The 21137-nt window shown below is 36.8% G+C and overlaps 1 protein-coding gene across 1 annotated transcript; it reads right to left on the reverse strand.

Moving 5' to 3' along the window:
* Positions 1 to 1461: 1461 nt before the first annotated feature.
* On the reverse strand, positions 1462 to 19632 carry LOC128870302 (growth/differentiation factor 8). The gene is made up of 3 exons (XM_054112908.1): positions 19542 to 19632; positions 3293 to 3726; positions 1462 to 2276 (listed from the first exon to the last, which is right to left on the reverse strand). The coding sequence occupies exons 1-3, from the start codon at positions 19630 to 19632 to the stop codon at positions 1908 to 1910; spliced, it is 894 nt and encodes a 297-aa protein (XP_053968883.1). The 3' UTR covers positions 1462 to 1907.
* Positions 19633 to 21137: the final 1505 nt, after the last annotated feature.

Genomic DNA, 21137 nt, shown 5'->3' on the forward strand with positions numbered 1-21137 from the left:
CAACGCTTGCAAATCATTGAATTTTATTACAAAAATGCGTGCTCTGTTAAGAAAGTTTAATGTCGAAAAATTGTGTCCAGCGACGAAGCTCATTTTTGGATCAATGGGTACGTAAATAAGCAGAATTGTCGATTTTGGAGTGAAGATCAGCCAGAAGAATTGTAAGAGCTACCAATGTATCCAGAAAAGGTCACAGTTTGGTGCGGTTTATGGGCTGGAGGTATCATTGGACCGTACTTCTTTAAAGATGATGCGAATCGTAACGTAACTGTGAATGGGGAGCGCTACCGGGAAATGATATCCAACTTTTTTTTGCCCAAAATACAAGAGCTTGACTTGCACGACTTGTAGTTTCAGCAAGGCGGTGCCACATGCCACACAGCACGGGTAACAATAGACTTGTTGAGAGGCGAGTTCGGTGAACATTTTATTTCACGTTCGGGACCTGTCAATTGGCCACCCAGATCGTGCTATATAACGTCTTTAGATTATTTTTTGTGGGGCTATGTTAAAGCTCATGTCTATTCAGACATGGAAGACAACATTAAAGCATTTATATGTGAGATACTGGCCGAAACATTGGAAAGAGTATGCCAAAATTGGACTAAGCGGATGGACCATTTGAAGCGCAGTCCCGGTCAACATTTGTATGAAATATTCTTCAAACATTAAATTATATGGACTATACTATCGATTTTAATAAACATTTCATGCATTTTTCTAAATTTTACGTGTGTTTTTTGAAAAACTTTCCTATAGCTCTTAAAAAATCACCCTTTAAATGCTCAACAGCCGCAGCTGCTGTCACACATTCAATTTGCATATATCATACCATCTTCATGTGTGGCTGGTAATGAAGCATTTCTCAATAAAGGATTTTGATTTGGCTGAAGGGAATTGAATAAGTTTAACAGACAGACGTAATAGGTATATGTATATAAAATTTTGGATCATTTGCAACAAAAATCCAGCCTACAGCGTTAACATTCCTTGTTTCAAATTACCAACAAATTCTAATGTACTACTGCTACTCGTAAATTTACATAATTCAGTCTATTGCTGTTAACTTTTGGTGAAAAATGCCTTGGTCTTCGTGGGGCGAGTACCCCTCAAAATTCTATACGTTCCTCTCATTGAGACTCTTCTATACATTATCGTTCCCTGGTTTTTGTGTGTGCGAATGTGTATGAATTAAAAACTAAAGCAGACGTGACAGCCAAAAAAGTGCTCTTCTTTTTTTTCCAAATAACTGGAATCGCTTTGAAATTCTCTACATTTTCTCCTCAAATCACTTCAAAGCATTTCTCATGCTTTCACTTCTCCTGAAAACATGGAAAATAGTCAAAATATTCGATAGAAATTAGCCCTCAAATCCTGTATATCTGGTAAGTAAGAAGGTATGCAGGTACTACGGTACGTAAAAAAACTCAAAAGTTGATAAATACTATTGATTTACCGGACACTTTGTGATGACAAAATTTTTATTTTGGTCTATGTAATTATTGAGTAATGTTGCTTTTAGCAATTCATAGCATAACACATTCTTTGTGTTGTATAAAGTTCTCCACTGATTACAAATGCATATGTATTGTACAAAACATTTTACAAGCTCAATTTATACTCGGTAATCGCAAGAGTTGGTTCAAGCATTTTCTCGATTTTCGCAAAAATATGTACATTTTATATTTATCTTTGTAAGCTATGAGACTACTGTTTAACTTCCTGGTAAGAAAACAGTGCAAAAAACAATAACAAATGCCTTGAAAAAGTTTCTTAAAAACAAAATATTAGTTATATGATTCATAAAATAATTTTCGTTTCACAACTCAATACATACAATTTTCGTGATCTTTACCGAGTTACGTTTTCTGTGTTTTGTACTGTAGGTACTAGGTCATTTCATTTCATTATGAACAGCTACATTTCTCTACAGACATATTAGGAATAGTGCTTAATACTAAATTGTGATCCTGATCAAAATAAAGTAAACTCAAAGGACTCATTTTTGTAGGAGAGCAACAAGGAGTAGCTGAAGTGGTTAATGATGCGATGTGTGTATGTGTATACTGCTCCAGATATCCAACTTTACACTCCCCATTGCAAAAGTATGCATCGAAAGAGGTAGGCGCAATGACAAAGTTCCAACCAAAGTTAGTAAAATTTACTTTCAACGGATATCGACAACATCGAACTTCGTGATCGCTCTCCTGGCAATCCAACGACGTGCTTCGTTTTTGCCGGCGGGGTTGTTTGATAAACGCTTCAATGTGCAGAGGCTATAAGAACACAAAATTTAGATAAAAATTAGAAATAACTTCTTGCACATACATATATGTATATATGTAGATAAATCCGCTAATTCAATACATAAACCACTTTCACATTCATATTCATCTTTAAAAAATACTTTCAATATTTCAAAACAGTTCTACAGCAACAAATTTTCTGAAAATAACTTATAACTGACGACTGCCGTAGCTGAATAGGTTTGTAGTGACTATCATTTCAAATAGTCCGGGTTTAAAACCCACTGCGGGCATAAAAATGAAAATAATCGCCTCTCGGGAAGCAACGAGAAACCTTGGAGTGTATTTCTGACATGAAAAAGCTCCTCATAAAAGGTCATCTGTGGTTCGGAGACGCCATAAATTGTAGGTCCATTCTTTTGTGGCACAACATCAATACGTACACTTCAAAATGGAGTTGGAGCTCGTGCAGACACCCAAGCAAAGGATGAATTGGCCAGTTATATTATTAGCCTCGTTCCATATTAGTGCTTGAAAGTATTTTGGGCCTCAGCGAATGGATTCTGATGGGACTAAAATCTCCTCCACCATCGAGAATTGCGTGAGGGTTCTGCGATTTCGTTTTGTGCCTCATTAATATTTTGATCGGCACGGAGAATACTGATATATTGTATTTGGATTGGAATTTTATTTATAAAATATTTTTAGTATTCCTTTAATCCAAAACTTTATCAGCTCAATACTTACAGAAGGTACTAGACTGAAATTACCGTCAAATTTGCAACTTAGATTAAAGAAATATTTTTTGAGTAATAGATAATAAAGTTAATTCTGTAATAAACGTTAATTAATATATGTTATAAGTCTGAAGTGCCTGCCCCATCATTAGACATAAAGTAATAAATTTGGATAAGCCATGAAATTCAATAAGTGAGTGTAACTGAAGCCTTTTTTCCAAATTTTTTCTCGACTCTAGCCCTCAATGTGGGAGGAATTTTGATAGAAAAAATACCTTCATAACCGAAAAAAATTAATATATTACTTACAAATTCTTTATTCTGGCTATTTTCTGTATCGATTACTAAAAACGACCTCATCCACGACTCTTGAGTTTTAATAGCGAGCGATATTGTAACAGCATTTTGATTTAACCAGTTTGGAGGTATATGTTTGATTTCGAATTGCACCCATTGACCTAAACCGGATGGTATTCGATGGCGAGACTCCACTAGCTTCATAGTATGGGTAAGGTTTTGGCTGCTCGATCGGGGAACGACATAATGAATCATAATTATGAGATCACCTCGCCTTCTAATCTTTCCATCGGTGGTTTTTTGCTCTAGAACATCAGGATAATGCTCATGAATCCATTCCCGACCACGTATATAAAGATGAATAATAGTGCGAACTATTGTGAAGTGATTGTGGTCAAATTTAAAATTTATTATTTCCCATCTACGATTATGGCGAATGCGGGTGGCTATTGTTGAGTAAAAATGGAAAAGCATTATTTCAAAAAATCAATTTCTATGCGATTCGGTATTAGAACAGTTGAAAAATATATGTTAACTCATACAAACATTTTTATTTATAAATCCAAAACTTTAAATATGTGGAAATAAGTATACGAGTACAAGGGTTGCTATTTATATTTCTAGCCCAACAATGGAAAAATGAATATTTGTCGTTGAAAATAGTTTTATTGTTTTTCAAAATATAATATTCTCCGGGAAGATCAAAACACTTCAAACGGGATGAACCAATTCTCGAAGCACTTTGACTAGTCGCGCTTCCAAGGCGTTTTTTAAATTGTTTGGGATCCAAGGCGAACACACATTTTTTTCCAAAGGTGATCATGCAAATTCTTATGGATGCCCCAATCTCACGGTATATGACATCAATTTCTGTTACTCAACCATTTCGCGCATAGGATAGATATTTTCTTGCAGCACAACAGATTTTGGACAACCTTCCTGAACCAACAGCTCACCGTGATTGGAGATGTCTTGCTTAGTTAAAGCACGATATGTTAAAGCAGGTGTCTTAGATATATTTTTCACTGCAAGGTCTGCATAGTGGTTTCCTCTAATACCAGCATAGCCAGGAATCCCCACTACTTGCATTTTCTGAGCCTCTGATTGTTTCAATTATGGGGCGATGATTGGACGGAGACGCTATTGCATTATACAAGATCTGCTGTCTGTACAGATGAGGAACTTTTCTTTGGTCTTTTCAGCGTGGTTAACTGCATGGGGGATTGCTGACGCTTCAGTAGTAAAGACAGGACACATTGAAGGAAGGAACCAGTTGCAAATTATTTCTCCTGAGGGACTTGGCCGTAAACCATAACTTCCTTCCACTATTAGCATAAAAAGATTCCAGTTCAGCAAAAGTATGTTGAAAAACTTCGTTTGAAGTATTTTGTTTGGACAAGCGGCAAAACTTATGCAGCTCATAATTGCTGATAGAATTCTTGGCAATTTTTTTTTTTTTAGCACGTGTGATGGTTCTCCTAAATATTGGCTTGGTACTCCCTGCCGCTTTAGCAAACATTTTATCGTGGAGTCTTCAATGCTGTGTTGAATACCGTGTATTGCACACTGGTATGGTGCACATAAAAGGTTTATACTGCTTTTTGAGCAAGTGCCATATATGGAGAGCCCATAGTCAATTTTAGAAAGGAGAAAAACCTCTAATAACATTGACGAATGTATTCGAATGAATAAACGATTGCTTAGACGAGAGATGTTTTACAATGCTTAATCTAGACATTAAAGAGTTTCTAACACATTTACAGTGGGAGTTAAAGTTATACTTAGAATCAAATATAAGTCTTAGAATTTTTAACTGTGTCTTACATTCGATATTTGTGTGGTTATGTGTTAGTGAGATCCCGATGCAATTAAGCTTGCTACATATATGAAACACATATCTTTCTATCTAAAGAAAGTGAAGTAGCAGACTCCAGCGACCATGATTCAATTTCAGCTAATGTACTTGCTAAATAAATATTGAGCTAATTTAACGTTAGAAAATTTTGCGTATACTATAACATCATCCGCATAGATCTGGTGTTCCATTCCTTTATATTTTGTTATCATTCGGCTAATATCATCAAAGGCAAACGCGTTTACAGTGCTTCCTGCAGGTACAAATTCCTGTGGACCCGGTTCACATCTTCGTCTGTTTGTGTCGTCGAAGGCCTTCCAGATAGCTGTTCGTCTTCGACGTCCTCTAGGCCTTCCTCGAACGACATGAGCCACCGTTTTACCTGGACACTGGACCGAGATCGGTTCCCGTAAGCCTCCTTGAGTAGCCCAATGGTTTCGGTACTTGTTTTGTTTAGCTTTACGCAAAATTTGATCGAGTAACGTTGCTCTAACGATCGCTGAATTTTCGCCACTGCAAAATCCTAACACACTTTTAAAACAGCTTTCAAGCGCGGAGCGATTTTGACTGCACCGCTGTTGCCAGCGAACTGGGACCGGTTTCTAGGGCAAGGGGAAGGGGAACCAACCGATCCGGTTGATCGCTTGGCAGACGCTCCGTGCGGCTCATTTACTTTTCAATCAAACCCTGTAATATCATGTATTATTATTTCATTGTTTAAATAAATGGTAAATTTGGCTACAAAGGACGGAAACTTATTCCCATACCCAATAATTTTGGACTAGAGGAAGATTTATTTTGCTTGTGAAATCCTCAAATCACCTAGGCTTGGCCTGCTTCGTAGAACGTCGAAAAAGCGCATTAGCTTTCTTGAAGAGGATTAGGTTGACAAGTGAGCGATACCGTTTATATTCATACCAAGCTGCCTGTTTTCTTGCCCGCAACTCAGCAATTTCTTTATTCATATTATCATATTTTCATGCAATAATTAGGGAGTAAATACCTGAATGATCGAATTCCTGCCTAACATATGCTAAAACAAATCTATTATACATATGCATGTGCAAATTTGTATGTGCGTATGTACACTTGATGCCCTAAACTATGTACGTACATATTTTTATTCTGAACTCCCAGCAAAACAATGCTTATTAATATACATGCCGTTCTTGGCCCTCCCGAAGTAATACAGAAAGCAGCTCCGGAAGCAGAAAAAGCTTGCTGTAGTTTTTGAAACGCTTTTTTTCGCTTCGATTGGGGACTCTGAGCAAGCGTAGAAAACCTGTTGCCCCCGAAATGGGTGCCCCCGAGGGACGAAAATTATAATATACTTATATATTGGATAATATTGTGCACTCAAGAGAAATACTAAACGCGCAACTACAATAAGTAGATCTGTATGAAAAAAAAACCAAATAAGAGCTTTAAATAGCAAAAACTGAGAGAACAACGCTGACACAATTGTTCAGTACGAGGTTTAGTTGATGATTCTGACTAGAGATGGGTTTAGACCTGGGTATTTACCCAACGCTGGGTATTTACCCATTTATACCCATTTTCATACCCGGGTATTTACCTAATTTCGGGTAAATACTCATTGTCACGTAGAGTAACAGAAATGTGAACATTTTCGAATTTATTTTGAATTGTTTATACATTTCTTGATGCGTTTTGCTCAGATAAGGCAGTTTTGTCTGCATCGAACACAACAACAATTCTTAATAAGAACCGCTAATCAGTGTGCTTATGGCAATTCAATGTAATGAGTGGGAGCGATGGCAACAACAATGCTGAAGTAACTAGAAAGATCAAAGTTTCGAAACCCAAGCTTGAGCATCAGGTGCATAAAAAGAATTTCGTTCATTCATTCTTAAATATTCGTTCCCAGCGATTACTAAATGAAATAAAGTGCGCGGGTTGATAATTATATTTTAAATGATGGGAAGACCAAAAAATGAAACTGTTTGGAAACATTTTCACAGAAGCGGAGGTAGCAATGAAGTTTCATGCTCACATTGCGAACAGCGGTACAAATTTGCAAATGTAAATAAAATGGCAAAACATTTAATAACGTGCATCAAGTGTCCATTATTAATAAAGCAACGAGTTCAAGACATGCTTGCCACCAATGTGACAATAAGCAAGATACAGACAGCAACTGATCCTCCGCCTTCATCTGATTTACATATGCATCTTCCTTCAAATTTAGCACAATACAACTTAGCTAAGGCTATATTTGTAACCGGCGCTCCTTTGGCTATGGTGGAGCATCCATTGTGGAAGGACTTTTTTAAGGACCTTAATCCACATTTCAAGACTCCAACTAGAAAAGCAATTTCCTCCACATATTTGGATAAAATTTATAACGAGATGAGTATGGACATTACTCTGCAACTAAAAACAGCAAATTTTTTACATATTCAATGTGATGGATGGAGTAACATTCGTAATGAAGGTGTTGTAAACTTTCTCATATCAAAGCCAGAAACTGTATTTGTGAAAAGTTTGGCAACACAGGCTAATCGGCATACAGCTAACTATTTATCAGAGGAAATTATTAAAATCATGAAGGAAAACGGTGAACAAAAGTTTTTTGTGTTAATTGGTGACAATGCTGCAAATATGCAAAAGGCGTTCAAAATAGTAAAAGAAGCCTACCCGAATGTTGTGCCTATGGGTTGTGTAGTGCATAGTCTTCTTTTAATTTGTCAGGATTTTTTAAAATGCGATACCTTACAGAAGAATTACTTAGATGTTGTAAATATAATCAAAACAATTAAAAACAACCAAGTTCTAACAGCAACTTTAGCTAAAATTGTGAAAGAAAAAGGAATCGGTGAACAATTAAAACTACCAGCCAAAACAAGGTGGGGAAGTTACTTCTATTCAATGCAGAGTGTAATAAAAACAAAAGCATCCCTTCAGGTCTTAGCAGTTCATGAGCAAATTAATCTACAAGCCGATATAAAATCACAGTTACTTAGCGAAATCTTTTGGGAGCAATTAAATTTAAGCTCAAACATATTCGGTTACATTACAGAATGGATTTGTAAGCTCGAATCAAACGAATTTAATATACACAGGGTATATTTCGCGTTTAATGAAATTAAAAGTAAGCTTGAATTAGAGTTTGCTTCAACTATGATACTGAATGATGCCGAAAAAACTGAGCTATCAACCATATTGAATACACGATTTAAAAAAACCATAAAACCGATACATTTAGCTGCGAATTTGCCAGATCCTAAGGCGCAAGGAAGTGATCTTCATCCCTCTGAGGAGGTAGATGCATTGGAATTCATTCACACAATGTCACAGGCGCTAAACATAAATGTAATGGCAGATTTTGCGAATTACAAGGCCAGAAATGATTTTTGGGCAAAAACTTTTGTCTGGAGCTGTTTGGATGAAATTTCTCCAGTAACTTGGTGGAAAGGAATTTGTGGAAGCACGCAATTAAGCAAATTAGCTGTTCGAATTTTAACAGCTCCCTGTACTTCAGCTGCTACTGAACGTTCCTTTAGCACTCACAGCTTCATTCATTCAAAAAAAAGGAACCGTTTAACAACACAAAGAGCAGGAAAAATAACATATATATCGTGCAACTGGAACTTGCTTTTTAAAAATAGTTTACCACCTTCAGCAGAAAGCACGCACTCCACTCAATTTGAAAATGACATGAATTCTTCACTGGAAGGTACTCAGGACGATATCCCTTCAAACTCAACAGGAATCACGCACTCTACTCGATATGAGTTTTTATTGGATACGGACAGCGACAGCGATTACGATTAAATTTAAAAATTATTTCATTTGTTATTAAAACATCTAATTCATAATAAAAAATTAAATTCTTTTAATTTATTTAAATGTTTCTTTATTCTGATTTATACCCACATTTTGGGTAAATACCCAGGTGCTTGGGTAAATACCTGGGTATTTACATTTAAATACCCAATTTTCCATTTGGGTATTTACCCTTATCCCATCACTAATTCTGACTAGTCGCGCTTCCAGGGCGTTTTTTAAATTGTTTGGGATCCAAGGCGAACACACCTTTTTTACCAAAGATGATCATGCAAAGGGCATGCACCAGGAATGTCCGGTCCCTTAATGGGGATGGTGCCTCTGCCCGGCTGGTTGGTGTCCTCGTGAGAGTAAAGGCTGACATCACTGCCATTCAAGAAATGCGATGGACGGGGCAAGGCAAGAAAACCATAGGACCTTGCGACGTCTACTACAGCTGCCATGTAAAGGAGCGCAAATTCGGTGTCGGATTTGTTGTGGGAGAGAGACTTCGTCGCTAAGTACTGTCGTTCAGTCCGGTGAACGAGTGTCTGGCAATAATCCGCATCAAAGCGCGACTTTTTAACATATCGCTCATTTGCGCCCACGCCCCGATGGAAGAGAAGCACGATGCGACCAAAGATTCCTTCTATGAGCGCTTGGAACGTTTCTATGAGCGCAGCCCCGCCACGACATAAAAATCGTGCTTGGCGACTTCAACGTCAGGGTGGGAAAGGAGGGAATTTTTTGTCCCACAGTCGGAAAAATCAGCCTGCACAACGAAACATCCGGTAACGGACAGAGGCTGATCGACTTCGCAGTAATCTGCAGCACCAGATTCCAGCATAAAAAGGTACACCAAGCTACCTGGCTGTCTCCTGATCGACAAACGCGAAACCAGATCGGTCATGTTGTGATAGATGAAAGACACACTTCTAGTGTATTAAATGTACACACGATCCGAGCACCCAACATCGACTAGGATCATTACCTTGTTGCAACCAAACTGCGTACACGCCTCTGTACAGCAAAAAACGTACATCTTCCTACGCAAAGAATGTTCGACTTTGTACAGCAATCGCAACACACAGCCAGGAGATTCGCCACTCGACTCTCACTCCTGCTCTCAGAGAGTACTGCCCCACAAACCGGCATGCACTAGTAATGTAGCAACATTTCTCGCTCCCTACGTACTGCCGCCGAAGAAGAAATCGGATTCCGGCGAGCCCGAAAAAACAGTTGCTACGACGAGGTATGTCATGCTGCCGCATAAAGAAAGGATGCTGCCTATAGAGCCACGCTGCGATCGGGCGCTACCCAAAGCTAAAAAAGGAAGAGAGACGTATTATTCGACAGAAGAAACGACAGGCCGCAATACGTGAGTGCGAGGAGCTTGAGATGCTGGCCAATAGGAACAACGCCCGAAAATTCTACCAGAAAGTTCGGTGGCTTACAGAAACTTTTAGGACAGCGGCGTTTTCCTCTAAGAACAAAGGCGCCGATCTGGTGACTGACAGCCAAAGCATACTTAAATTATGGAGAGAACCCTTCTCGAACCTGTGTATAGTTAAATAGTGATAGCTGCGCATGTCACAGAGAATGTGAAGATCTCGATACCCCAATCGTCAACGACGGAATTGTCGTTCCGCTACCCGACCATGACGAGGTGAGAATAGCGACAACGCGGCTAAAGAACAACAAAGACGCGGGCGCCGACGGACTACCGGCTGAGCAATTCAAACATGGCGGCGAGGAGCTGATAAAGTGCATGTATCATCTTCTATGCTAAATTTGGTCGGATGAAAGCATGCCTGCCGATTGGAATTTAAGTGTGCTCTCTACATACATACAATATGTACACTTATATATCAACGATATTGAAAAATATTAGTTTCCATAATAAATGATAAGTTCTATAAGCGAAATTCTCCCTTTCATTCTACGTACTCAAATCTGTGTAATTACACTGCACAACAGCGTGTCCATGTCCAACTAATATTGGGTTATGACAATTTGGTACAATTTTTTATTAAATCTGTAACTGAGATTTCAATATCAGCTCTTGTTAAAAAAATATGACACACGAGTCTTCTTATAAAAAAAACACTAATATTTAAAGATAATCATATGTTATTTAGTTTTTAAGTCGAAACAACTTTCGTTTGTTTGATTTTCTTTTTGAAGCTGAAAGCAGAGAGCTGTTCTGAATGTTCCAACAATAGTTAGCCATTATATGTGCCTTACAGTAGCCTTGATAGCGTTCATCTTTGTCAAAAAAGATACACAATGAATTTTTAAAATTGTTAAGCCTTAAAAAATGTATAAATATTTTTGTAAGAACATCTGCATTGAGGAGGGCTGTTGAAATGCTACTTTATAAAACAACCCTAGCAATGCATATGTTCATGCATGTTAAGCTCTCCTTGTTCTTCACTTAGATCCCCAAGATTGGCCGGTAAATAGTCGAGGTGATTATGAAGAAAGTGTAACTTGATGTTCATGTTGCATGCAAGACTTTGAAAGTGACTCATTCGTTTTTCGACCAATTGGAAATAATCAGAATTTTTTTATTCCGAAAAAATTTTGAACAACCCAACTAAAATAAAATATTTATTTATTTAAGTCTATGAATTACAATCCTTACAGACTATGATACAAAAGTTGCTTAGATTGAGCTACAAATATATTATATGTATTTAAAAACTATACTAGCTACTAACTAACTATAATATAGAATTCAAAAGATTTAAAAGTGCTGTTCTTGAAAGCGAGAAATCAAGAAGAACATCATTATGAACGGCATTTAATTCCCGTAAAGCACGAGTAATGGGAGCATTGCTGGCATACGTAGTTTTAAAGTTTCCCCCATAATAAGGGTAGAAGTTCCTAAGAGATCGCTGGGGAACATTAAATCGAATCCTTTCCAACAAGTAGGGACAATCAATTACTCCAGTAATAATATTATGAGTAAAAGACAGACACAGTATAGTCCTACGAATCTCTAAGGACTTGAGACTTATAAGCATGAGACGAGCAGAATATGATGTCATGGGATCAATAAAATTCAGGGATCGAAGGGCATATTTGAGAAATATTTTTTGCACACTTTCGATTCTATTAATAGCTTGCTGACTACAAGGTCTCCAAATAAAAGCAGCATATTCTAAATGGGATCTAACAAAAGATGTATACAGTAACTTAATGGTATAGGGATCAGAGAACTTAGTGGCGTTTCGTCTGATGAAGCCCAACATCGAAAAAGATTTAGAAGTAATATAATTTATATGGTTATTAAAAGAGAATTTGTTATCGAAGATGACGCCAAGATCCTTAAACTCACTAACACACTGCAGGATACATGCAACTAAACTCATCCCATACATTTTTCTCAATCTCTGTCATAACGTCCGTCAAATTTGAGGCTTTTCTTAAAGATCTTGTCTGTGGACCATCAAAAATTCCCGCCTTTATCTTATCTTATCTGCACTTAGTTTTTTAAACTTTTTTGATAGAAATAGGAAACAATTTCCGTTTTTGTCAAAACCTTTTACAAATTGTTTTATAAGCCCCAGTTTTATGTGTAACGGGGGTAAAATTATACAATCCCTTGATATTAGAAGTGGGTTTATCACATTCTGTTGACCGGAAGCTAGCGCTTCCCGAGTATGCCAATTTTTTTTAATAAAATATTGTGTTTTAGTTCTACTGTCCCACAAGCAAAGAAAACAAGGATACTTTGTGTAACCACTTTGTTAGACTAGAAAGAAGTTTACCATTTTTAATTTGACACATATGAAGTAGTAATTGTGTTACACATATTTAATTTCATCTAAAACCAGGGTAACAGTTGTGTATTCTTCTTTTTTTAGTAGAATGTGTATAGACCAAATTTATTCCCATTGTGAAAGAGAACTGTTGGTTTTATTGACAGAACACAAGCGGTGGTTAAATCCGAATTAATCTTAAAATTCATGTGCTTACTTATTAATACTTTTGTTCGACATTTCTGTCGAACATAAGCCCTCCTCAATGCTGATGTTCTTACAAAAATATTTATACATTTCTTAAGGCTTAACAATTTTAAAAATTCATTGTGTTTCGTTTTTGACAAATTCTTCGTTAATACATCTGCTATCATATCATTAGTTGATATGTATTCTAATATGTATAATGTCGCCTCTCTCAACAATATTTCTCACGAAGTGATATCTAATATCAATGTGTTTTGTCCTTGCATTGGGCACAGGATTCTTTGCAAGGTGTTGAGCACTGAGGTTGTATCCAAATAACACAGTTGGTGTGCGCGCATTGCCACAATTAATCTCGCGGATAATACGTCGCAGGTGTAACACCTATTTCGCTGCAGATGACATAGATAAATATTCTGCCTCGGTACTACTTAAGGCGACGCAGTCCTGTTTTTCCGACTTCCAGGATATCGGACCACCAGCCAGAAAGAACACGTACCCGGTATAAGACCTGCAGTCAACTCTATCGCCACCCCAATCCGCGTCAGAATACCCTTTCAATGGTTGCTTGCATGCACGATATTGTATCTTCATATCGATCGTTGCTGCTAAATACCGTAATACCATGAATAATACCTGCCATATTTTCACTATGCGGATCTTTATTACGGTGTGCCAGTTTTGATACTGAGTGAAAGATGTACCGTGGATAGCGCTAGCCACATCAGCGCTCCAATTATAGACTGATAAGATGTTTCGTCAACCCTCTTACAGTTTTCGCTGTTACACGGGACCTGGAAACCGGAGTTCAGTGGTGTCGATGCTGGTCTGCATGAACCGATACAATGCTGTCGCAACAAATCTTTGATGTACTGTGATTGTCCAACCGATATACATATAACCTCGCTCAATTTACATGCCTAAAAACATCTGAACTGAACCTTTGTCAACGCACTCAAACTTGTCGCATATATTACTTTTGCTTTTAATTATAACTTCTTTTGACTGGCACGCTAGAAGGCGATCATCTACATATACAAGTTATAGGCAAATATTACCTCCTTCTTCTTTCTTATAAAGACTTCGCTCGGTCTCGCACTAATGAAACCCAACTCACGCAACGTCGCATCCAGTTTGGAATTCCATTCTATACCGCTTTGCTTTAGACCGTAGATAGCTTAATTTAACCGCAAAACGGTTTGTTGATTACTTCTGCTGCTTCATATAAACGACATCGTTAAGCTCACTGTTGAGACACGCTGTGCACACATCTGATGTATATACACTTTCAGCTCTACCGCTAACGCTAATAGTAATCGTACCGTTTCAAAACGACGCATCGGAGAAAAAGTCTCTTCATAATTTACACCAAACTGCTACGAACACCCTTTCGTCACCAAACGCGCCTTATAACGAGCAATGCTGCCGTGCTTGCCTCTTTTGATACTATGCACCCATTTACAGCCGATTACCGATGGCCTCTTAAGCACATCTACCAATGACCAAGTCTGATTTGAAGTGAGAGCCTGGTGCTTCCTGTCCATCGCCTTTTTCCATATAGCCACTTGCTTACTAGCCATTGCTTCTTCATATGCTTCTGGTACTTCTATTTCACTCATGTCCATAGCATTCAACACGTTAAATTTCTACTTGGGACGACCTGGCTTACCTGTTCGAATCAGCATTGGACTTCCTGGTCCACGCGTCACCTGCTGATCATCAGCGCTTAGAAATTCGTCGTTTTCGCTGCTGATTTCTCTCACACTTCTCTCTAATAGTAATCGTACCGTTTCAAAAAGACGCACCGAAGAAAAAGTATTTTCGTAATTTACACCAAACTGCTACGAACACCCTTTCGTCACCAAACGCGCCTTATAACGAGCAATGTTGCCGTGCTTGTCTCTTTTGATGCTATACACCCATTTACAGCCGATTACCGATTGCTTCTTAGGCACATCTACCAATGACCAAGTCTGATTTGAAGTGAGAGCCTGGTGCTCCCTGTCCATCGCCTTTTTCCATATAGCCACTTGCTTACTAGCCATTGCTTCTTCATATGTTTCTGGTACTTCTATTTCACTCATGTCCATAGCATTCAACACGTTAAATTTCTACTTGGGACGACCTGGCTTACCTGTTCGAATCAGCATTGGCCTTCCTGGTCCACGCGTCACCTGCTGATCATCAGAGCTTAGAAATTCGTCGTTTTCGCTGCATTATATACTGCTTGCCTTTTCGTTGGAATTTCTTATGATGCGTTTTGTCCAACGCCTCTGCCACAAAATTCATTTAAATGCTTATTTATATATTCACGGCTGTTGTCGCTTCTGACCGCTTTAATACGATTATCTGTTTGTCGCTCAATCATAGTACAAAAGGCGACAAATCTGTTGAACACCTCAGCTTTTGATTTTATAAAATAGACAAATATGCTTCTTGATATATCGTCTATAAATGTCAGAAAATACAATAGTTTAATCCACCTTGCGATGATGTATCAAAAGGCCCACATACAGCCTTATGCACCAAATCTAACAAATTCTTTGCTCTATGCTCATCTGTATTTGGAAACGGCTTTTCCGAGAAACTTATTTTTTCCATCCCATGCACTAAAGATTTGTGTGCAAGTTCATTCAAGCTGCCCATACCTATTTTGCCCCACGATTGCTTGATTTTGCATGACAACTGCTGCGCTTATGTTCAAACATAAACAAGTTGTTGCTTTGTGTGAGTAGTAAAATATCATCACTGTTCTTTTCCACCGTTGCATATTTTTTTGTTGAAGCTCACTACGCAACCCATTTCGACGGCACGACCAGCGTTGCCGTTTTGCTACAATTGTATCATTCTTGATACACTTTTTTCTAAATTAAGTGATTTGATACATAGATACTTTTTTATTCCGAAATGCCCTATTTTGATACATTTTGCTTATTTCTCTAAATTAATTTTAAATTTGCACAGGGACAATTAAAATTAAAACAAATTTATTTTCTTTCTTTACTAAGATTTTAGAAATGCTAAAATTTTTCTGTGGCAACTCTTATACAGAAACATAACCCTGATTTCTTTTCTATTTTCGGCTCAATTTTGTTTTGACAACACTGTTGAGCGTACGTGCAATGTGTGTGTGTGTACATATGGATTTGAATCAAGGCGAATTTATTACAGGTGACAGCAAATACATATAAGTAAAACCCTACATGTATTTGTTGTTGCGTTTGGTCCAACCATCACATCAAAATCAGCAAGCAAATGTAAACATACGAATGTAAACATACCAATACATACAAGCAAAGCATATCATTTTGACGTAAGCCATACCTACGGTGAAAAATTCAGCTGGGTGAATGCTGTCACCTTAATAAATCCACCTTGACTTGAATAAGTGTTGTAGGTCATTTACTGTTAGTATCTGGAAAGATATGACGCGTTGATTTTGCATAAAAATGTATAAGTAAGTATTTCTTTAGTGAAAATAATAAAATACTCAATTAAAATAACATATATTATTAGATTTGTACAACGGCTTGAAAAAAATACTAGTAACAGTGAAAATAAGGTGGATTCCACAGGGAAAGAAAAAAAAAAACATAGAAAACGAAAGGTAACACAGGCCAACAACCAAAAAACTTTTTCGATAATTTTAACTAACTACTTTGTAATTTGGTGTCCTGATTACGAAAAAATTATTAAAAAGTTATATCACCCATCAATTTTTCACATTTTACAATTAAGTAAAAATAAAGTTTATGTACCAAAATGTATCGGATATACAGTTTCTAAAACGGCTGTGGGTGTTTCTTGAAGGTTCTTTTATGCTGAAAACGAATATGACCTTGAAAATGCTCCAGCACGTCAGGATTTTTGGCAATTTGAGGTTAAATAGTCAAAAAATGCGGACTTTGGTCATTTTTTTTAATTTTTTTGAGCAAGGTAAAGTTTTTTTTTTAATTTTCCACAACGGCATCGCAAAATACTAGTCCATTTTTAAAAACATTTTTGCGATTAATATTAAAAAAGTTATACCATTTTGAATTCGCCTTTTACAGGGGCGTTAGAGAGTTGAAAGGTTGAATTTGCATATCTAAAAGTCTCCAATTCAAAATAGAATAACTTTTTTTATATTAATCGTAAAAATATTTTTAAAAAAGGACCTTAAAGCTAAAGAGTAGTTCTTTGCGATGCCGTTATAGAAAATTTAAAAAAAAAGTTACCTTGCTCAAAAAAAAATTAAAAAAATGGCCAAAATCTGGATTTTTTTGACTATTTAACCTCAAATTGCCAAAAATCCCTACGTACTGGAGCATTTTCAAGGTCATATTCGTTTTCAGCATAAAAAAAACCTTCAAGAAACACCCATAGCGGTTGTAGAATCGTAAAAAAGCGAGATTTCGCAGGCCTGTGTAATTGTAAAATATTATATACACATCCATGCATACATATGTACATTATGTTCATTTAATTTGCAAATATATTTGACCACTCGTTTAGATCTTCAACGCCCAAAACATATGAACGTCGTTTCAGGTAAAAAAGGAAGGAATTATTTCATTGGCTGGATGAACAAAATGGTAATGCATTTTATGTATACTGAGGAAAAATATGTTCAATATAATAACACATATTCAACGGAATGAAAAATCTGCTTTATACCAAAAAAACGTTAGCAGGAAGAAAAACCAAGCACCATCGAGCAATCTCTGGTGCCAGATGAGCAAACAAACATGCTGAAAAAGGTAAGGTACGCTGAACACTCCTTAGTTATATTTTGCGCAGTCCACAATCTACCAATGTCAACAATAGATGTACTACCTCGAGTTTTAAAAAATATTTTTTCGGATTCAAGTATTGCAAAAAATGTGGCCTGTGCTAGAACAAAGTCGACAAATATAATTAAAAATCATTTGGCACCAAAGGCAAAGAACAAATTAGCAAGCATTTTAGGAGCGACCTATTTTTCATTAATTGTTGATGAGAGTACAGACGTTAGTTCAAAAAAAGTTCTTGCTTTGGCAGCGCCGTTTTATTGTAAAACGAAGCATACAACTTGTGACATGTTTTTTGGGCTACTTCAACTAGAGATTGTAAAGCTGTATCTATATGTACCATAATGTTATCAAAGACCATTTAAATAGTTTAGAAATTACGTTAAAAAATGTAATTGGACTTGCTACAGATAACGCTTCTGTTATGGCCAGTGAGATACGAGGGCTGCGTGCAAAATTCAAAACGTTGAATTCAAGTTTATTTTATATGCCCTGCATTTGTCACTCGCTGCATTTATGTACATCTCATGCATGCAAGAAGATGTATACAATTTTTTTGCACATAGTCCCAAAAGAATCGCCCAATTTAAAGAGTTCCAAGATTACGTTGACGTAAAAAAGCATAAAATTTTGAGAATTTGTGGTACTCGTTGGTTATCTCTAAAGCAAGTGGCTGCTAGACTTTTGGCTCAGTGGGATGCATTGAATTATAGTATGTTTGCAAATCACAAAACGGTTTAAATTCGATAATATTGCTTTTAAGTGTATATCTTCAATAGATCCTGAAAATATAGTTTCAGAAAATGATTTTATTTCCTTCTTAACACTTTTAAACTCATTTCTTAACATGTATGATAATGAAAAAAAGAAGATATATGCACACAGTATAAACTGATGCAATTAGAAACTAATCTGTCGAGTTTAAACAATATTGAAAAATTTTGGGGAAATGTATAGGTATGTATAAAAAATGCAGAAAATGTCCATTGTATAAAGACATTTTTGAATTCGCATCAAAAGTATTGAGTTTACCTCATAGCTCAGCAGCGGCTCAACGTATTTTTTCACAATTTAATTTGATAAAAACAAATTTAGAAAATAAGTATTATGTAGAAACAGTTGAAGCTGTTATGTTTACGAAGCAAATTAAAAATGAGTATGAGTAAGAAAATTTGTTAATTCTAGTTTCTTAAATCTTCAGTTTTTGTCAAAAAATTAAAACTTTTATTTCCTGAATTATTTTTTGAAAAAATGTACCTTGTACGTGTATGTTTTTTTACTATGTACCCATGCATAAAAAAATAGCCTAATAAGTCTGAATGTGTAAATTTTTGCAAATATTATTAAAATAAATATGGATTTTTAAAAATATCTAGTGCTATTTATTTTTAGGGAAAAAATAATCAAAATTGTTGCCGTTGATGAGTTTGATACATTTTGAAACATATTTTGCTTGGAAATTGATACATTTTTTTCGAAGCTCGCGGCAACGCTGGACACGACCGACAGAAATAAAACTACCTCTCATACAAGGAACATACAAAACATCGTTCAAAGTCAAAGCACACAACCCCGTAGATATATTCACGCTGCCTTTGCCTTCTGCATTAATGATATTTTCACCAGCCAATGCAATCACCTCGGTATGCTTCTCGAAGTTAGAGAATAAATTGCGATCGCAACACATATGTATGTATGCGCGGTTGCGCCGCTGTCCAAACACCATTTCGTTCTGTCAAACATGCTGCAGTTCGATGCAGCTAACACGGTAAATGAATACTGTTTTTGTTGTTTCGAACCTTCATTCAGCTTGGTTGTACAACTTGCTTTGATGTGTCCACGTTGACCGCAGCGAAAGCAAATAACATTTTACAACTGCTTACTTTTGAACTTCTTTTCGCTGCCCTGCGCCGACTTCACTGCAAACGCCTGCTGAGTGCTGCCTTCAAGTTTTGTGGGTGTTTCACTATTCATTCTCCGTTCTCTTTCTTCGAGAACTTTCATTTTCAAAACTTGAACTGTTGGCTAGTTGTCTCTCGTCTTCATTGCGATGACGAAATTTCCGAACACCTTTGGAAGTCTTGATAGCAGGATGATTGCAACTAGCTCATCATTAAGCATGATGCCCACCTCGGCCAACTTATCCATGACTGTTCCAAACGCATTCAAATATGCCGCCATTTTCTCACCTTCTCATGATTCGAAGTTAAGTAACTTTTGTACAGTGATATTTTCATAACGGGACCGCGGGGCTGATACACTTCTTTAAGTCGTCTCCACGCGTCTGCTACCGTTGTGCCATGGCACAAGTAATTTAGTTGTGAAGGCTTTACACTTAGTGTATTCATCGCAAGTGCCTTCTCATCCTTCACAGTCCAGGTCACAGCCTCTGCATTGGCCTCTGGCTTCGGTGACTCAACCGATGCGATCTTCCACAGCTCTGCATGTACCAGTACGCTTCGCATTTGTACGCTTCAAGAATCGAAATTATTCTCGTCGAGCTTTTCTATCTGGTACATCACACTCATCCTGAAAAATTAATTCTAACCTTTAAACTCTAATTGCGGGACTGGGCCCACAATCTGTTGGTTTTATTGAGAGAACACACGTGGTAGTTAAATCCGAATTAATCTTAAAATTCATGTGTTACTTATTAATACTTATGTTCGACAAGAATGCATTTTAAACTCCGTTTTCATGAGCCTATGAATAAACGCCTTTCATGAGAAACGTAATTTTATAATCTCATTGTAGCCATTAAACCAGGTATATATATAAGTATATATAATTGGCGCGGACACCGTTTTTGTAAAAAAGTAAAAAAGTTCATCATATACCCCAAAGTCTTTCAATTCGAAGCAAATTTCAAATTTCGAATTTGTTTATTCATTTTCGAGAAGTTGATATGATTCCGTAGGTAAGTATCATACTTGAAGGAGGTTATTGTGGTTAAAGAATAAACGAAAATTGTCGTCAGGACAAAACCTCGAGACATCATACCCTGAGGTCCGAATATAAATGCTGAAGGTAGACAAAAATTGTCGACCCCTAAATTCGGCAATCAAATTTTCTTGTAAATACTTCCACTAGAGTAATCGAAATACATCCTTAGCAATAGATGACCTCCTTTACCGCGCTTAACTCAAGAGTCGTGATTAAAAAGCGCGATTTCTCATAAAAGTTTTCTCTCCCAAAATCTGAGATTATAAAATAATCCTAGATCATAACGATAATTTTCGACATACAACCCTATGTTTTCTGTGTTATCGATAACTATTATTACGAATGTAAGGAGAAACATCAAAATAAAAACTAAATGAAATGGATGCCGGCAAAGAAAACAGGTCTGTAAACATAATTCTAATAAAATTTTTGGTAAATATTATTAATTATGGATTTATTTTATAGAAAAACGCGATCACATAGGTATAGAGAGGCGGTCGAGTTTCTTTTGGAGTTGTGGGAAGAAAAGCTGCCGC

Source organism: Anastrepha ludens, chromosome X (assembly GCF_028408465.1).
Source record: "Anastrepha ludens isolate Willacy chromosome X, idAnaLude1.1, whole genome shotgun sequence".
Classification (NCBI taxonomy): Eukaryota; Metazoa; Arthropoda; class Insecta; order Diptera; family Tephritidae; genus Anastrepha; species Anastrepha ludens.